Source organism: Terrapene carolina, unplaced genomic scaffold, assembly GCF_002925995.2.
Source record: "Terrapene carolina triunguis isolate 2854851 unplaced genomic scaffold, T_m_triunguis-2.0 Scaffold84, whole genome shotgun sequence".
NCBI lineage: Eukaryota > Metazoa > Chordata > Testudines > Emydidae > Terrapene > Terrapene triunguis.
In genome coordinates, this window is record NW_020664435.1 from 21276117 (window position 1) to 21296265 (window position 20149).

General features: G+C 41.0%; 1 protein-coding gene across 1 annotated transcript; it reads left to right on the top strand.

The window, feature by feature from the left end:
- Nucleotides 1–475: 475 nt before the first annotated feature.
- On the top strand, nucleotides 476–14749 carry AGR3 (anterior gradient 3, protein disulphide isomerase family member). The gene is made up of 7 exons (XM_024209066.2): nucleotides 476–581; nucleotides 4053–4116; nucleotides 6638–6690; nucleotides 7363–7439; nucleotides 7591–7654; nucleotides 12993–13076; nucleotides 13927–14749. The coding sequence occupies exons 1-7, from the start codon at nucleotides 476–478 to the stop codon at nucleotides 13974–13976; spliced, it is 498 nt and encodes a 165-aa protein (XP_024064834.1). The 3' UTR covers nucleotides 13977–14749.
- The last annotated feature ends 5400 nt before the right edge of the window (nucleotides 14750–20149 follow it).

The following is a 20149-nucleotide window of genomic DNA, read 5'->3' on the forward strand; positions in this document are numbered from 1 at the left end:
ATAGAAATGTTCCCATGCCATTCTTTATTATTATTATTATTAACAATCCCAACAATACAGTTTGGGGAAAGGAAAACACAACCCAGAAGCATTGTCCTGCCATGTTTTCAACTCAATAATTATAAGATTAGACTAGTGTATAACAACTGGAATGTGAAATTGACTAGAAATAAAACTGAAACTGATTAATTTTTCACTGTTCAAAACTATAGTAGTAACTCTATATTGTTCTCCGGGTATATTTCTGACAAATTTGCAGGATGCTTACGTATCTAGTGTAGACCACCTGGACTCTTGTCATCAAGCAAGTCCACTGTTTCCAGAAACAAACAAAACAGTCCTTGTGGTGTAGCTTATTAGAATGCTATTAAAATCATCTTCTAGATGGCAACTTGTAATGAACCCACCCAACTAAAAAGGTTGCTTCGTTTTCCAGTTTCACGGCTGCATTGAAAGGGGATTTCTTAAAGAGATAATGATGCATTCAGCATTGGCTTTGTCACTCCTGCTAATCGCAGTTTCTTCCAACCTCGCGATGGCAATCAAAAAGGAAAAAAGAGCTCCCCAGACGCTGTCGAGAGGTGCAGTATGTTCACTTTATTTAATTGTTTAGTTAATATAAAATGCAGCCACATGTTTAAATTCAATATACTCTTCTATTTTAAGACATTTGATAGCATATGATGTTTATTTTAAGAGTGCTTATTTTCTCTGAAAAGGGCTATATGAAAAGAGCACTTTTTGTTATTCAACAGATCTACCCCTTGTGTGCATTCACTCATAACTTTACATTCCCACCCCTCACGTTTATTGATTTTTTCTCCTTTTAGCTCTGCAAAACCAGCAGAGCTAACAGTGAGTAGGGCTCTGTTTCTTCTCGTGCAATGAAATAATTTACACAGTTCCAATAAGTTATGCCTGCGCAAACCCAATGAAGCACTGGAGTTGTACAGATAGCACTGAGGGCCTCTCTCACGGAGTCCACTCACCACTAGGTCGCCTCCTCCTGGCTGCTCTGGGAATTAGCTCCACTCTGGTCTGGCATACCTTTCCTCACCCCGTGGTCTCTCGCTGGAACTCAGGGTATTCCTTCTTCGTGACTTAGCCCTCCAGCCAGGTCACTGTACAGCCCTCCCACTCCAGGGTATCAGAGTCCCTTTGGGCATCTGTCCCAGGCAGTCTTTGGCTCCACTGCTCAGTTTATGCTACTATCCCAGTGGCTGGTAGGGGAACGTGGGCCCACCTACTACTCTCCAGGTGCCAGGTCAGGCACTCTATGTCCAGTACCTATGGTCTGCTTGCCAGGGCCGGCTCCAGGCACCAGCTCAGCAAGCAGGTGCTTGGGGCAGCCAAGGGGAAGAGGCGGCACATCGGGATCTTCGGCGGCAATTCAGCGGCGGGTCCCTCGGTCCCTCTCGGAGGGAAGGACCTGCCACCGAATTGCCGCCAAAGAAGAAAGCAGCGCGGTGCAGCTGCCGCCGATCGCGGCCTTTTATTATTATTAATTATTATTATTCGCCGCTTGGGGCAGCAAAAACCCTGGAGCCGGCCCTGCTGCTTGCACCCAGACCCTACTGCTGTTTCCCTGGCCTCCTTCCTATTTCTTTGCTCTCACCCTCTAGCCTCCCCACTCTCTAGGTTTATCAGCCCAAATCCCCTTCTCCCAGGGAGTGACTGCAGAACACTTCCCCTGCAGCAGCTTTCTGCTGGTAACTTCCTGGCTTTATACCAGCCCTGCCTGTTCCTTCTCAGCTGGGTTCAACCTTCAATCAGCCTTTCAAGCTCTGTCTCTCCTTCAGTTGCAGCCTATCAGGTTAATTCACTTAACCTGCACTGCCTTGTGTGGCATATCACAGCCTCATTTGGCCTGCAGAACCTGTTACTAATAATGATGTACTAGAAACAAATAACCCAACTTGACACATTTAACATGGAAATCACAGACTTCCTCCCCTCCCACACACACTATTTTTGCTTAATTGTTTTCCAGAACAGAAGCACATTTAGAGACTGACCAATGAGGATGCTCACATATCTATCTCCTGTCCTTTAGCTGTTCATTTTCACACTTAAAGAAGTTCCTTGTTATGCAAAATTTTCAACTTTAATGTTAACTACTCTTTAACTTTAAATGTAATGATTTTCTCTCTGTTAATTCCCTTAAGAATATGGGTACAGGAATAGTTTAGGAGCTCTGCAAGGTCCTTGCCACTTCTCCATCTCCATTTGTGGAATTTGGATAAGATTACTTGCTTTGCATAATCTCCATCTACCTCCCCTGCCTCTCCCTATCATGTAATGTTTAAGAATTCTATAGTCCTCAACTACCCATAACTCACACTTGGCAAAATTCATCCCACATAAAGAGAATTAGCACAAGGCACATGCACCATATAACTCCCATCTAATCCCAAGTACCCCTGAGGGCTCACACATCCTTCCATGCAAAGAGAGGGGAACTCTCTGTAGCTGAAGGTCTGATAACCTATTGCAATCATACTGAAGTCCTACAGTCCTTGACCAGCAATGCTTTAAAAAAATGCCAGGACCAAGCCCTAATATGTCACTCCACATAGGACAGGATTGAAAATGGAAGCTAGAATCATTTGAATTTTGCAGCATAGGGCATCATTCCTTATTTTGGAAATGTGGAAGAAATAGTCATTGACAGCATGTGACAGCTTGCTTGCTCTGAATTCCAAGCTTCTGAGACACAGTATAAGTTTAAGTATGTAACTTGCAGCCCCCAGAACTCATAAGGGAGTATATTGCTTTTTCCAGCAGTCCAGATTGCTAAGAAATCTCTACTACAATAAAGAGACCTTATATTAGCTCTTCTGAGCTATAAAACAACCCCCTACCTCAGTCACTGAATCAAGCCAAGCTCAGCTGCTTATTGGTCAAACAGATCAGAATAATATTATCAACCTGAGAGATACATCGTTAACCTAAATGGTCCCCCTTAAACGATAGGAGGCCAAGAGATACCAGATTTAAAACATCTCAGGCTTTCCTCTTTAACCCATTAGAATGCAGCCCAAATCTTATCGAAGATCAAATACTGACAAGACTGGATAAGGAAAGAGATTGAACAATATTGGCTGTTGTCACTAGGTGGAGCTTTACTACAAGATCCTACATGGTTAGATTGACCAAGATACTCAGTGGTGAAGAATCAGGCAGGATCTTCAGCTGGTTCCAAATCCAAATCAATTGGTGTTCAACTCTTGCAGCAATAGTACTCCCACCACAGCCTTAGTAGGGAAGTAACATTGTTGAGGAGTCTGAACCTATTAAACAAGAACCTGCACATTGAGGATCTGATAAGGCACATGAATCAATTGGACAATACCCTCCTCAAGACCAGAAAATGACTAGGTGGGGATAAGTGGAGAGGCTGGTAATTCATCTGGAAATATTTTTAATATTAATTCTTGATAAAGACTGCATGAACAGACTTAGTGTTGCCAACTCCTAATGTTAAAAAAAATCATGATTCAGGCCCCAAAATTATGAGATTAGATTAAAAATTATGAGTTTTTTTTTTTAAATATTGATTTTGGAATCCTTTTGTCTGTTGGTATTTGAAATTTTAGGGGTCACGTTTTCAAACTTTTCTCCACAACTATGAGGGTTGGGAACTCTTTTTTCATCCTACTTTTGTCCCCTGACTTCAGGTTCTGCATCAAATGCAGATCAGCCAGACTCAGGGACTTGAGGACCGATGAAGATTGTAAATTCCACTAGGTGCTTGCCTAAGTGCTTAAGTTTGGCAAGTAACTTGCCTAGGTGTTTTTGAAATTCCAAGTTGGTGCCTATCTGCCTCTTTAGAAATTTGAATACCTTTGTAAACCTGTTCCCTGGTCCTTTGTGCCTAAGTTTACTTATCTGTTAAATTAGTGTAATACTCAAAAGTTGAGACTTCATATCTACATGGAGTTTTGAAGGCACTGGATAAAAAAAATCCTATCTCTGTGCAAGATATTGATAAATGCCCAAAACAGAAGTTATTTTCAAGACTCTGTTGATTAATCCCTCCATTGTGATTACAGGCTGGGGAGATGATATTACTTGGGTGCAAACCTATGAAGAAGGGCTTTTTCAAGCAAGAAAAAGGTAAAGAACATTTAGAAAAGATAAAGTTGTCAAGTCAGCTGAACTATCTAGTCAAAGTACTGTAAAGAAACAAAGCAAAACAAAAAATCCCACTCTAGCTAATATAGAAAGCATCTTGTAACAAAACAAAAATGTAATTCTATAAATAAAAGCAACATCTTTTTGGTAATCGCACTGTGGCTTACTGCATCAAGCACTGTTAGACAAGATGTTGGCATTTATGTGTGTGCTATGGAATAGAAAATTGCCACAGGATAAATGTCTATTATCAGAAAGTAAACAGACTTGTTTTCATGATGGTATTTATCTTTGATTAATTACTCAGCTTTACCACAAGAGCATGAGACAGTAATAGAACCTCAGGCAACATTCTGTTGTATTAACTATCATCTCAATGCTTTCCCCTTTGGCTTATAGTATTAAATACATGGGCAGTTCCTCACTGTTCACAACTCGTCCAGAATGAGTTCTTGAATAAGCATCACTATGGATTCAGTGGGAAGTACACTTGAGGATTCCTGTACACCTCATAACCTCACTCTCCTCCAGATCACTCCTCCAAACCCACTTCTTTCTACAGCAACAAAGCACAGTCTCAGGCCAACCTACCAACTCAGGTTTAAAAGAAGGGCAACTAATCTATTTCATACCCTGTGAAAGTAAGGAGGAAAATCCTGCTGAGCACTATTGACTACAGTGGCAAAACACATAGTAATAAGCACTGTGCTGAGCACGAGAACTGGTCAAAAAAAGAATAAAAATTTGTCTCACAAGATTTGGGTATTTTAATTACCGTATACAGGGCCGGCTTTAGCAAGTGGGGCTTGTACTCACTGGGCGGCGCTCTGAATCTTCAGCGGCACTTCGGACTGCCGCGCTCTGGCCGGGGTTGCGGAGCCACGTGGTTGCTGGGCTCTGGCCGGCGCTCTGACCGGGGAACGGCACCGCGGGGCTTGCCAGGCTCGGGCCGGCACTCCAGCCGGGGGGAGCGGGGCCGCAGGGCTCCCGCCGGGGGAGTGGAGCCGCAGGGCTTGCCGCGCTCCGGCCAGGGGAGTGGGGCCCTCTTAGGCGCGGGGCCCGATTCCGGGGAATCGGCAGAATCGGCCTAAAGCCGGCCCTGACCATATATACTCGTTCATAAGCCGAATTTTTTTAGTAAAAAAGGGAAGCACCAGAGAAGGGGGTCAGCTTATGAACGGGTGTAGATAGGGAAAGGTGGGACACAGCCTCTCCCCCCAACAGAGGGAGCAAGGAGAAGCAGCAGAGCCAGAAGGGAAGAGGCGGGGCCAGAATCTCTCCGCTTCTGGCCACACTGCTCTCCCCCCAGCCTCTGTAGCAGCTGCAGCTCCGGGGCTGGCAGGCTGCAGCCGTGCCGCTCAGCCCGCCCCCCAGAGCAGGCTGTGGCCATGCCGCTTGGGCGCTGGAGCACGCTGCGGCCGTGCCGCCCGTCCCAGCCCGCTGGAACATGCTGCGGCCGCGCCGCCCGGTCTGGCCCGCTGGAGCAGCTCCAGCCAGGCCAGAGACATCCTTCCCAGATAAGGTGGGAAGAGATGAGATGGGGAGAGTGTGGGGGTCCCGGGCTAGGGGGTGGGGTCATGTGGGGTGGGGTCACAGGGGTTACTCCCCTCCCCCCCAGCTTCTCCCCCCCCCCCCAAAATTTCCCCACCAGTTGCTGTCCCAGCCGTCAGGGTAAGTAGCTGGCACGCCGGGACACTTCGTTTACTAAGGTTTACCTCTGTGCCTGCGGACGCTCGAGGTAAACAAACCATCTCGGCCCGCCAGCGGCTTATCCTCATGGCCTGGGAGCCAAAGTTTGCTGACTCCTGAATGATAGGGTTGGCTTATGAACGGGTCATAAAAATTTTCCATTTTTACTTATCCATCTTGGGGGGGTCGGCTTATAAACGAACCGGCTTATGATCGAGTATATACAGTACTTTTTTCCCAAAAATGTTGAAAGATATCTAAATTTCATCAACATTTTTCATTTGGGGAAAAATTTAAGCCAATGCCGCAGCTGCTCAACACCCCCCTCCGCCCCCCAATTTTTCAATGAAACTTTTCATAGCCAATTTTCAAGGGAGGGGCAGTTTAATCAAAAATAGATTTTTTAATGAAAAAAAACCTTGTAGAAAACCAGAGCAAGGAAATTTTCACTAGCTCTACTCAGTAGTAAGTGTCCACAAGACTGGGCTACTAGGTTGGAGAATGCTTCTCTTTGTAAGCCTTCCTGGAACTATATATTAAGCAATAATAAAAAGATGATCCTCTGCAGTCTCCAAGCTGAGAACTTCTCAGTTTAGAATATATCTTGCATCTCTATTTTGTTGCGTTCCTTTTTATGAACGAGTTACATGACACTCAGAAATATGCTCCATTCTTCCCAATGCCTCAGTCTAGTTATTAGTTTGGTGTAACATAAGAAACAACAGCAGTTGCATATCCAGGCCTGTTTATCCAAGTGACTCTAATTTTACACTCATCAGATGATCTAATTATGTATTTTTTGTTGTTATTAAAGTAACAAACCACTGATGGTCATTCATCATCTGGAGGACTGTCAATACTGCCAAGGTAATTTCAATTGTCTGATTGTTAAACTAATTTAAGGATTTTTAGAACATATATCCGCCAATATCTAGATTATTATATGGCCCCTTTCTATAGTTATCTGTAACACTGAATCACTTTCTCAGATGTGCTGCATATTCAATAGAAAGTATCTCCAAAAAGTAAATAATGAAAACAGGCTGCTTACAAACCCCACCACAAGCCTTTTACAACAGAGAACATGAAAAAATACCTTACAAACCTGTTCTGCAAAGCCTGATGCAGTATTAGTCAGTTTAAATTAAGATGCATGAATTTACTCCTAACTCATTGAACAGATTTAATATTGTTCTTTCCTCCTGAACTGGTAACCAGAGAAGGAGACTGGGGCATGACTGCTGAAATTGACCTAAGAAGAATTTACGGAGAATAATACACTTTTGTCAAGCTGTTGCTTGACACCCATTGAAATGAAAGGCTTCAGAAATAACAGGAGAAAGCTTCCATTTGTATAGCTGAAGGTTGTCCCGACACAGGACAAAACCAAAATGTGGTGATAGATCTGTGACCTGTCTCATTAGAAATGTGGAGAAAGCAAAGTCTCATGCATATGTTGCCCCAGTGTAGAAGGAAAAATAGATTTTGGAAGCAGTGATTGAGAACAGCTTTTAAAACCATCACAACATCTTTTTCTAGCACTCAAGAAGGTTTTTGCAGAAAATGAGGAAATACAAGAAATGGCTCAAAATAACTTCATCATGCTAAACCTCATGGTAAGGAGATATATATTGCACGTTTTAAATTGATGCATTTCAGCATATGTTGTCATTTTAGTATTATCTACCATGGCTTCATATGCTCCTATTCGCTAGTTTCACAAAGTGCAAATGAATATTTAATAATTTGCTTTTAATTTCCTGCCAGCATGAAACCACAGATAAGAACTTGTCACCTGATGGACAATATGTACCTCGAATCATGTTTGTAGGTATGCACAATATATATCTTCTTAAAATGAAACCTCATTTCAATAGTATGTATGTGTTATAGAAATTTTCTCCCTCATGATATACAGAATACTTAACATTTTAATTTATTAATTTTTGAGTTAGCATGGTATATACCAAACCCTTGCCTCCTTCAAGGCATCAAACAAAACCATAGAAATGTAGGGCTGGAAGGGATCATGAGAAATCACCTAGTCCATCTGCCTGCACTGAGGCAGGGTTAAATATGCCTAGATCATCCTTGACAGGTGTTTGTCTTTAAAACCTCCAATGATGGGGACTCCACAACCTTCCTTGGAAGTGTATTCCAGAGCTTAACTGCCCTTATAGTTAGAACATTTCCCTTTATATCTAAATCTCCCTTGCTGCAGAATAAGACCATTACTTCTTGTCCTACCTTCAGTGGACATGGAGAAAAACTGATCCTCCTCCTCTTTATAACAGCCTTTTACCTATCTGAAGACTTATCAGTTTAGAGAAGGGAAGAATGAGGGAGTATTTAAATATCTCCTCTAGCAGCGGACAGCACGGACAGACAGATGCGCACACGCACACAGAAAAAGCAAGGCTCATCTCGTCCAGCACACTAGAGGAGTAAGGGATAGGTGAGAGTTGGGGGTGAAGTGTATGTGAAAGTAGCTTGGGTTTGAGTCCCCCCTTCAATCTTAGAATTCCATTACCATAGGCTCTTCCCACTCCTGGGTTGAGCTTGAACATGGTGTGACATTTTCAAAACATTGCCACTTAGTGTAGAATCCTTCGGCCCCTGGGGTGAGGGAGATGGCAGGAGCCAATGGTTCCACATCCTGGAAAGGGGATAATAAATGAAAGGTGCAGCACTGGCAGATGGTGCAGAAGGGGAAGGGATCCACAAGCTATGAAAAAAAAGAGAGAGAGAAGTGATTTAAACAACTTGGATTTAAAATCAGTCCACCAGGCAGCTCGCCACAGATCTGTCCACAAAAGAAATCAATGCTATATACATATTTCCCTGACCCTCCAAAACCAAGCAGAGTCTCAGCTATTGGCAAGTTTGGCAAAAGGAGGAGTTTACTGAGTTGCTTAACTAGAAAGAAATCTCCATGAATGTCTAATAAATTGCTCATACAGCATTGCAATAGTATGTCCCTGCAAATAGTCTCACAGTGGGTGCAGTGTGTATTTGTAATGCACTCATCACTAGGCTGGTAAAAAAGGGATATGTCAGCCTGCAATATAACCCAGCTTTGCACGAGGCCAGCTGATCCCAAAAAGAATTGAATCCAATGCCACATGGGGGTAGTGGTGCTCTGAAGCTGCAATGCAATCCCAGGGCTGCTCAAGTGGAAGAGGTTGTAAATGGGGAAATTATGCTAATGAGTGTTTGACACCACCACCACTCCCGTCGATCCTGGTCCCTCTCTTTCTAAGTGCCAGCCCTTACAGCTGCCATAAGCCCCATGCGGGAGATGAGAGATGGGGGGATGAAGGTGTGATGGGTTGGATCACAGAAACCCCCTTGGGGCTGCCAACTGATGTGCCAAGACTACTTCTGCCCCTGCTTTCCCTGCTAGCTTGGGACTCCAGCACCCTGTCTTGTTGAGCCAGACATGCCAGTCTGCTCTAACACAGACCCAGGCTCTGAACCACGTGCCCCAAAGCTGCAGACTTAACTGAAAGCAACTTAAGAAGTGCTCCTGTCTCTAGCACCCAGATACCCAACTCCCAATGGGGTCCAAACCCCAAATAAATCCGTTTTACCCTGTATAAAACTTATACAGTGTAAACTCAAATTGTTTGCCATCTAGAACACTGACAGAGAGATATGCACAGCTGTTTGCCCCTCCCAGGTATTAATACATACTCTGGGTTAATTAAGAAGTAAAAAGTGAAAGTAGGATTTAAGTGGTTCCAAGCAATAGAAGACAGAACAAAAGTGACAAAAACAACAAGGAGTCCGGCAGCACCTTAAAGACTAACAGATTTATTTGGACATAAGCTTTCGTGGGTAAAAAACCTCACTTCTTCAAATCTGAAGAAGTGAGTTTTTTTACCCACAAAACCTTATGCCCAAACAAATATGTTAGTCTTTAAGGTGCCACCGGACTCCTTGTTGTTTTTGTGGATACAGACTAACACGGCTACCCCCTGATACAGAACAAAATGAATTACCAAGCAAAATAAAAATAAAAAACACGCAAGTCTAAGCCTAGTACAGTAATAACACTGAATACAGATAAAATCTCACCCTCGGAGATGTTTCAATAAGTTTCTTTCACAGACTGGACACCTTCCTAGTCTGGGCACAATCCTTTCCCCTGGTACAGCCCTGGTTCCAGCTCAGGTGGTAGCTAGGGGATTTCTCATGATGGCCGCCCCTTTTGTTCTGGTCAACACACTTATATATCTTTTGCATAAGGCGGGAATCCTTTTTTCCCTCTCTGTGTTCTCACCCCTCCTTCTAAATGGAAAAGCACCAGGTTAAAGATGGATTCCAGTTCAGGAGACATGATCACATGTCACTGTAAGACTTTATTACCCACTTGCCAGCACACACACATACAGGAAGACTTACAAGTAAAACAGAGCCATTTACAGTCAATTGTCCTGGTTGATGGGAGCCATCAAGATTCCAAACCACCATTAATGGCCCACACTTTGCATAATTACAATAGGCCCTCAGAGTTATATTTCATATTTCTAGTTTCAGATACAAGAATGATACATTCATGCAAATAGGATGAACACATTCAGTAGATAAGTTTTGTAATGATACCTTACAAGAAACCTTTTGCATGAAGCATATTTTAGTTACATTATATTCGCACTCATCAGCATACTTTCATAAAATCATATAGAGTGCATCATCACAGAAGGGTATTGTTGACAGGTCCCTATAGTCATTATTTTCAAACAAGTTGCCTCCTTTAGGAAAGGCCCAATGAGGGGGATATAAACCGACAGTTACAAACACACAGAATTGTATCTTCATGGCAAAGGTGGAATTTTCATTTTTTTTTAAACTGTCACAAAGAGAGAGAAATCATGTAGGATCAATGATGGACGAGCTCAGTGTGGCTCTTAAACCCCTGATCTGTAGATCACCAGGAATCCAAGGTGTTCTTCTTGGTGGTCTTCAGAATGAATCATTGTCAAGTCTCAAAATGGTGCACGGGCTATAGCCCTAACTTTGCCTGTGGAGACCTGGGTTCAAATACCTCCACCATCATAGACTCCTTAAGTGACTTGGGCAAATCATTTAGTCTTTTTATGGCTTAGTTCCCCTATTGTAAAATGAGGATAATAGTATTTTCCTACTTTTCTGGGAAGGATGAATGCATTAAAGATTGTGAGGCGCTCAGATACTGTGGTGATCGGACCATATAATTCAAGTTATGAGAATTTTAGTCAGAAAACTTGAGAAGGGAAGTGAGCCAAAGAGAGGATAATAAAAGTTGGCCCTCAGAAAGTAAAAGTCTAGAATCACAGTAATACATGATTCATATAATTTATGTGGCGCTTTCAGAGCCAGAATGCCTTACCCAATGTATGTGCATAGTTTTACATACTGAATATTAGGGCTGTTGATTAATCACAGTTAACTCACGCAATTAACTCAAAAAAAATTAATCGCTATTAATCACAGTTTTAATCAAACTGTTAAACAATAGAATACCAATTGAAATTTATTAAATATTTTGGATTTTTTTCTACATTTCCAAATATACTGATTTCATTTATAACACATAATACAAAGTGTACAGTGCTCACTTTATATTTATTTTTGATTATGAATATTGACTGTAAAAATTATAAGAAATAGTATTTTTCAATTCACCTCAAACAAGTACTATAGTGCAATCTCTTTATCATGAAAGTTGAACTTACAAATGTAGATTTTTTTGTTACATAAGTGCACTCAAAAACAAAACAATGTAAAACTTTAGAGCCTACAAGTCCACTCAGTCCTACTTCTTGTTCAGCCAATCACTAAGATAAATGAGTTTGTTTACATTTATGGGACATAATGCTGCCCTCTTCTTATTTACAATGTTACCTGAAAGCGAGAACAGGCTTTTCCATGGCACTTTTGTAGCCAGCATTGCAAGGTATTTACGTGCCAGATATGCTAAACATTCATATGCCCCTTTATGCTTCGGCCACCTTTCCAGAGGATATGCTTCCATGATGATGACGTTCATTACAAAAATAATGTGTTAATTAAATTTGTGACTGAATTCCTTGAGGGAGAATTGTATGTCTCCTGCTCTGTTTCACCACATTCTGCCATATATTTCATGTTATAGCAGTCTTGGATGATGACGCAGCATGTGGTGTTCATTTTAAGAACACTTTCACTGCAGCTTTGACAAAACGCAAGGAAGGTATCAATGTGAGATTTCTAAGGATAGCTACAGCACTCGACCCAAGGTTTAAGAATCTGAAGTGCCTTCCAAAATCTGAGAGGGACGAGGTGTGGAGCATGCTTTCAGAAGTTTTAAAAGAGCAACACTCCAATGTGGAAACTACAGAATGCAAACCACCAAAAAAGAAAATCAACCTTTGCTAGTGGCATCTGACTCAGATGATGAAAATGAACATGTGTCGGTCTGCGCTGCTTTGGATCGTTATTGAGCAGAACCCACCGTCAGCATGGACACGTGACCTCTGGAATGGTGATTGAAGCATGAAGGGACATATGAATCTTTAGCACATCTGGCATGTAAATATCTTACAACGCCGACTACAATAGTGCCAAGCAAACACCTGTTCTCACTTTCAGGTGACATTATAAACAAGAAGCTGGCAGCATTATCTCCTGCAAATGTAAACAAACTTGTTTGTATTCTATGTTGTAATTGAAATCAATATATTTAAAAATGTAAAAAACATCCAAAATTATTTAAATAAATGGTATTCCATTAGTAACACGCGATTAATTGTGCGATTAATGACAATTTTTTTAATCACACGATTAATCGCAATTACTTTTTAAATTGCTTGACAGCCCTACTGAATATATATTCAATCGGACTGGCCTCTTTTTGTGATATTTTCCCTTAAACATGCAATAGAATATACATACTGGTGAACATAACATATATCCCTATTTAACAATTAATACATAATATTTAAAATAAATCTGTCACTCGTTCAGTACATCATAGTGTAATAAGAACTCTGGGTGGAAAAGAATGTAATTATTCCATTTGTTCTAAATTAGTATCTTCCAAAACTATATTTAAGTTGACTCTGCCTCATACTCACAACCAGTAGACATTGAAGATGCTGTTACTGAGAATGCAATGGGATAATTGTATAATATGTCTACTTTTTCAGACCCCTCTCTCACAGTAAGAGCTGATATCACTGGAAGATATTCTAATCGACTCTATACTTACGAACCACAAGACATACCATTCTGTAAGTATCCACATTGTGAATGCTTTGCATTTCACACTGTGACCAGTGAGACATACCCTACCCATTGACCTGTGCTTGAGGATCAGACAGCATTTCATTGTCCTTCCTGCTCCGCACCCCAAAAAAACCTAGGGAAATTCTTGCAAGGGGTCGAACACTCTGGTCCTGATCCAGCAAAGCATTTAAGTACACAAATACTCCCACTGAAATTAGTAGGACTACTCAATTGAGTCAATTTACGCATGCGTTCATAAGTTTACAGGACCAGGGTTTAACTGGAACAGTGAAAATTACTATCCACAAAAGGGCTGTCAAATGCACAAAGTAAACAGCCTAGGGAAAAAATTGAGAAAATATTTTTCTACCAACTTTTTTAATTTAGAGTTACTTAGGTACAACCTAGGATTACTCATTGTCGGACAGAAAAGTAATTTTTCAAGTTGACCTTGTCCCTTTCATGTCACAGCATCTATCAGAATGCATAGCATTTTTCTTACCCCAAATAGAATATTAGATGTACTGAAGACTATTGATTTGTATGTTAGCTCTTCAAGCATGATTATAAGATTTACTGTTGAGGATCAATTTTAAAATATGAAAAATGAAGGGAAGTGAAAAGTGATGAAATGGAGCTTGTCAAGTTCTTAGTAGTGATAAACCATGAAACTCTACACCCTCTGTTTCAGTAAACGGTGCCAAAAATCCCACAATAAAAGATCTACAATATATTTTGTGCCCCAATATACATCAATTAATTCACAAGCGAAACATTTTGATAAATTGAGATTTTATTTTCAGATAGAAATGTACTTCAAATATTTTTTTAATTTGCGGTTTATTCTTCTTCCAGTGATAGAGAACATGAAGAAAGCATTACACCTTATTCAGACTGAACTGTAACTTGTGGCAGTGAAATCACCATAACCTCTACGAGATGAAATGGTACAAGGAACCCCTCCACGTTTGAAATATACTCATTAGCTGATTTGTCTGTATTAGCATTTAAACTTTATAGCAATCAATTGTGGTACACAGAATTTCATATGAAAAAAATATATTCCCAGGTATATATAACACTTCTGAAAGTGAACTGAATGTTTAGAATGGATGAACGGAAATATTTAAAACATGTAAAACCTTAGCTGCACAGATAAATTCAGGGGGAATGGTAAAACGATGCAAAAAAAAAATTCTTTGAATTCTAGGTCACTGATTCAAATCTGGTCCAGTAAAGCTTGACCAGAAGTTGTAACCCATCCCATCTGATGACTGCTTGGTAGCCTGCGCCAGTTAATAACCTTTGCTGAGAGGATCAGATCAGAAGACATTTCCTAGAGAGGCTGGAGCAGAAAAGGATAATATGTTCATTGTAATTTTTCAAGAGAAGCTCAGTTGGCAGTGTGGGAGTGGCTCGTCTTTGTGTCCAGCATTCTTCTGTACGACTATGTGATTGTTAAAAGCAGAACATATACTTTGATGCTGAATATACAACTAATGCAGCTAAGTGAACAGTTTGGGCTCTGTCAGATAAAATTCAGCAACACCTAAATAAAAGGCCTTTGACTTTGAGCAAAATATACTAATGCAATGGATTAGAAGGAAGGAATTCTCAGCTTCAACATAAGCTTCAGGGCCATAACACCCAGACATAAGAATGGCCAAACTGGGTCAGATCAAAGATCCATCTAGCCCAGTATCCTGTCTTCTGACAGTGGTTAATACCAGGTGCCCCAGAGGGAATGCTAATCATCAGGTGATGCATCCCCTGTCACCCATTCCCAGCTTCTGGCATACAGAGGCTAGGGACACTATCCCTGCCCAATGGCTAACAGCCATTGATGGACCTATCCTCCATGAACTTATCTAGTTCTTTTTTGAACACTGCCATAGACTCATTTGTTAAGAAGTAATTAAGTTACTCCTAGCTATAAAGTAAAATGTTGTTAATAAAGAGATTTGCTGTTATAACAGAGTTTGAGAGAGACATGGAGAGAAATGATCTGTATGCTTCAAGAAAAATTCAATTTCTTACATCAGTCACTAATAGTATACTATCTTGACACCCAGTGAAATGAATTTTGTACCTGTAGGAAGATATTGAAAATAAAATAAAACTGTCAAATATGTCCTTCCTAACCCTGTTTGGTTTACTCATTTGATACACAATTCAAATTGTATGTGTGGCATAGGAAATCCAGAGAATAGCCAGAATAAAAGTGGTTTCACTTTGTTGTCATTTTCAAGTGTCAGGATTAGACCTGCTTGGAATGGGGGGCGGGCGGGTCCCCCTGGTGAAAATTTGAAATATCATTGAAAATTAAAATTTTCATTTTATAATAATTTATTTTTTAATGAGCCCTAGCTGTGAGTCCTGGTGTCCTTCATGTATCAAGGACTGACTCCTCAGTGCAGAACAATATTCTATATTCTCTGGTCAAGTCCAAAAAGCCACCTACCATTCCAGAGGACTGCAAGAAATATGCCTAGCAATCATAATGATTTCCACTCCCACAGTGATTGGAAATACAGTGAGAGGCTGTGAGTGAAATAAATGGAAAGGCATGGCTTCTTAAACTAGTATTGAAGACTTGATGTTACTGCATTTTAAGAGTCTGAACAAAAGAAATCTTATTTCCTTCCTTACCACTTAAGCTGGTACTATAACATGTAAGGGTGACTGGGCCAGTCATAAAAGACTCATACATTCATCTTGTACTCTATGTATTCAGACACTGTATAAAACTTGTAGTAAGGAAAGGGCATTCATCATACATACACTAATAGAAAGGAAACAGCTACACTGAGCTGCAAGACTGATTTGAGTTTATAAATGTATGAACATTCTATTCCTTGCCTTTTGTTGGAAAAATACAAAACACATGTATGTTGAAAATAAACCCAGACAACTCATCTCCACCGAATGTTATAGTGATATAACTTAAAAGGAGAAAGCCACAGAACCTGAATTTGGTCACACCAGTGTTACTCAGAATATAAGAACATAAGAAGTGCCAAGCTGCCTCAGACCAATGGTCTATCTAGCCTTGTATCCTGTCTCTGACGGTGGCCAGTACCAGAGCTTCAGTGGGAGTGTACAGAACAGGGCAGCTGGAATGATCTACCCCTGTCTTCCCCTACCGGCTTCTGGCAGAGAGAGGTTTAGAGTTGCCCTTAGAATGGGGTTGCATCCCTGCCCATCTTGGTTAATAGCCATTGATGGACCTGTCCTCCATCAATATATCTGCCTCTTTTTTGAACCCTGTTATACTTCTGGTCACACACCATCCCATAGCAATGAGTGCAACAGGTTAGTTGTGTGAAAAAGTACTTCCTCTTGTTTGTATTAAACCTGATGCCTATTTATTTCATCGGGTGAACCCTGTTTTTTCTATTGTGGGAAAGGGTAAATGACACTTATCTATTCACGTTTTCCTCAGGAGTAACTCCACTGAAGTCAATGGTGTTATTTATTTTGATTTATAAAGAATTTTTTTAAAGTGCCTATCTCTAGCTCTAAGCAACTCTGCCTTGAATTAAAAATATAAATCACCACTTTAAGTCAAAGGAGAATCAGGCCTACCTTGTGCATACTGAATTTTGCATAATTCCAAAACCAAAAGCCAGTTTTAAGAATACAAGGATGTGAAGGCGAAACAAGGCAATTCTCCCCCCCCCCCCCAACTTCAGTAACATTTTTATAACTATGCTTCTTATAGGGCCTCTCTGGCTTCAAGATTAGGCTAGATAAGTTTATGGAGGGAATGGTTTGATGGGATAACGTGATTTTAGTCAATTAGGCAATAACGTGCCAGCGCTGGTAAAATGAGGGTCCGGCTGGAGAATCTTGCCTGTATGCTCGGGGTTCTACTGATCGCCATATTTGGGGTCGGGAAGGAATTTTCCTCCAGGGTAGATTGGCAGAGGCCCTGGAGGTTTTTCGCCTTCCTCCGCAGCATGGGGCAGGGGTCGCAAGCTGGAGGATTCTCTGCGACTTGAAGTCTTTAAATCACGATCTGGAGACTTCAACAGCTGAGTTAAGGGAAAGTGGGTGGGTCAGCTTTTGTGGCCTGCATCATGCGGGAGGTCAGACTAGATGACCATAATGGTCCCTTCTGACCTTAAAGTCTATGGGTCTATGAGTCTATGAGGGCAAGTACTTGGAGCCATTAAATGCAAACTGAATGGCATTATCAGCTTCATTCTCAAGGGCCGAAGCTACAACAGCTACACTAAAAAACAGAAAGCTCCTCCCCCACAAATAGTCCAAGATCAAAGACCTTGCAACATTAATCCTTTGACTACTAATGCTTCCCTTATGCGCTCCACCAACAGAAGCCGATCCAATAAAAGATATTACCTAACCCACCTTGTCCCTCTTATATCCTGGGACCAACACGACTACAACACCATCAAAAACAAACCTCCCCTACACCTTCAGTGCTCCAGTCAGTCAACCATAAACATGTCATTGAAATCAACCACCTGCAACTGGTGCACTCAGCAGCAGGACAGAAACATTCCACTGGGGCATACATGGAATGTTTAGAGACAGGTATCTGTATAATTTTACCTTAAAAATATGCATAGTCTCTGGACACTGAGACTACATCTGTCATTTTGCCAGCAAACATTTGGGGCCCAAATCCAATGCATACAAGAAGGAATTCATGCAACATTAAGGTTGGGCAATTTCAGAAGAATTGCACCAATTAAGACTCCAATTGCATTGTTAACTCAGCTACATTCCACACCTTGTATGTTTTATATCATAATTTAATAATGGAACCAGTAACAGCAAGGTTTTTCCTAATAGCACAAACATGCAATGCAGCCAAGTGCTTAAAATTTGCTGTTACACATTTTTTGTACAGATTTCAGCTGCACAACCCTCAGACTGGTTTATGGAATATAGTATCAGCCCCATGCTGGAAGTGGGGAGGAGGTCAGGTGCCTCAGAAGCAGCACTAGCAGGTGCTAGGCTTAAAGCAAGCTCTTCTCCAGGAGACGGTGCACCACCACTGGAAACAATGCAATCTCTGCTCCCCTCTGTTCCAAGCCACTGCTGTTGGCCAATTTGGGGGAGTGGGTCAAGGACATGATCCACCCGTTTTACAAAGGCTAGTGCTAATAGTGATGGCAGCCGTGCAGAGATTCTATGCTCCCTGAATGCAAAGAATCCCAGTAAGCCTGGCCTCTTCATGGGTCATGACACAGGAGAGGGGCTTCCTGAGCTTTAACAAGCTCATCTATTCCCCGTCCATGTTTATTAAAACAATAATCACTCGTGCTGCTGGTTAGGGTGCCTTGCAACCCCTACTGTTGCATTTTAAAAGCACTTTATGAAACAGTTTATTTTTGTTATAGATGCATCTCATTAGGTATAAAGCCATTCCTCCTTTTCTGAGTAACCCTTCAAACTCCCTACCCCCTCTCAACCCTACCTTTCTCATCAATAATACTCACTTCACCTAATTGAAATAAGTCATTATTAGAGCTAGACAAAACTTTTAATCTGAAAACTTTTTTGCAGAAAAATGCAGATTCAGGTAGACCAAAGCAATTCATGATTTTGAGTCCATTTTGATGAACTTTTTCTGCAGAAAAAGGGGAAAAAACAGACACGTTGAAGAAGTTTGTATCTGCATTTCTGAAAGAAAAGGTTCTGATGTCTTATTTCGGAAAGACGGTTCACTTTGGGATGTCCCTTGCTTTTAAAACATTTAAAAAAAAAAAAAACTTTGAAACAACACATTTTGGTTTGATCAACACAAAATGAAGCATTTTTCAACATTTTAGTTCTATGTCTGATTAGCTTTATTGGGCCTACTAGCTGGAAGATCCCATTTCTGATTTCACCTTCTTTCTTCTCTCATTTATTCAGTCCTAAGTATCAGATTCAATTCTGCCCGCCATTGTAGCCTTGCAAGCTCATTAACTTCAGCCAAGGACAGAATTTGATCTTTAATTCTATCATTTATTGATGACATGAGACTAGATGTCCATTAAAATTTATCAGCTATATGTAATGGGACTAATTTACACAGGAAGCAAGATTTGGGGCTATTATAATTATTCATATTACAGCAGCACCTGCATATGTGCTAAATGGTGTAAGACACAAGAATGCATACTCTCTGCCCTAAAGAGCTTGAATATGAAAATTAAAACCCAGCATAAACCCAAAACAAATCACCAGCACCGCAGTCAATGGTGGAGAAGTAGGCAGTATCACAAACATGGTCACTGCTGATAATTTAGCCTCCTTGGACATGAAAACAAAGTGGCTAAGAATCATATCAGATGCCACAAATATTAACACAAGTAGATCAAAATACCTGTGACTTAGAGGGTCTAGGAGGGAGCATAGCAGTAGAAAAAATGAGAGGATTTAAAGACCTGAAATGATGGCATAAAAGAAAAGATTTCAGGAGCCGTAAGGTAATGAGGTTTCAGATCCAGTCCATTGGGTGGAGCTATGTATTCAGAGAACAAACACATTGTGTATTTGTAGAGTTCAACGTGTTCCTCTTTCTTCAGTTTTAAAGTCTCTTTAAATTAACAGTTGACCTGCCCCTTCTCCCCCCTTGAGATTTACTTTTCCATGTACCAGACTTGGTGCTGTAACAAGAAGCTGAAATCTCAGATTTATGTCATTTCTCAGAGATGTGTGTTTTAAGCTAAATAACATGGTAGTCCATGACATGACCAGCAGTGTCTTCCTCCTCCTCCTTTCTCCTCCCCCTCTGATGCTGCCCTGAAAAGATAGGGATGGAATAGTTAGAAGAGGGAGAAAGCTCCCTCCTGTCTCCTCCCCTCTCTTGGCTGCTGCTCTACTTATTCATTGTATTCGCTGCGGACAACGATTTATCAATGTTTTTTTATTTCCTTCTCTTGTGATATGGGGGAGGATCCTGTTCCTTCAAGTTCCTTATTCCTAGACCACAATTCATTGACATTAGAAAGTCTAGGTTTGTTTGGTCTCCTCTGTTTAGATTACAGCTGAGAAGGCCAGGAAGGAAAAAAGACAGAGAGAGAGAGAGAGAGAGAGAGAGAGAGAGAGAGAGAGAGAGAGA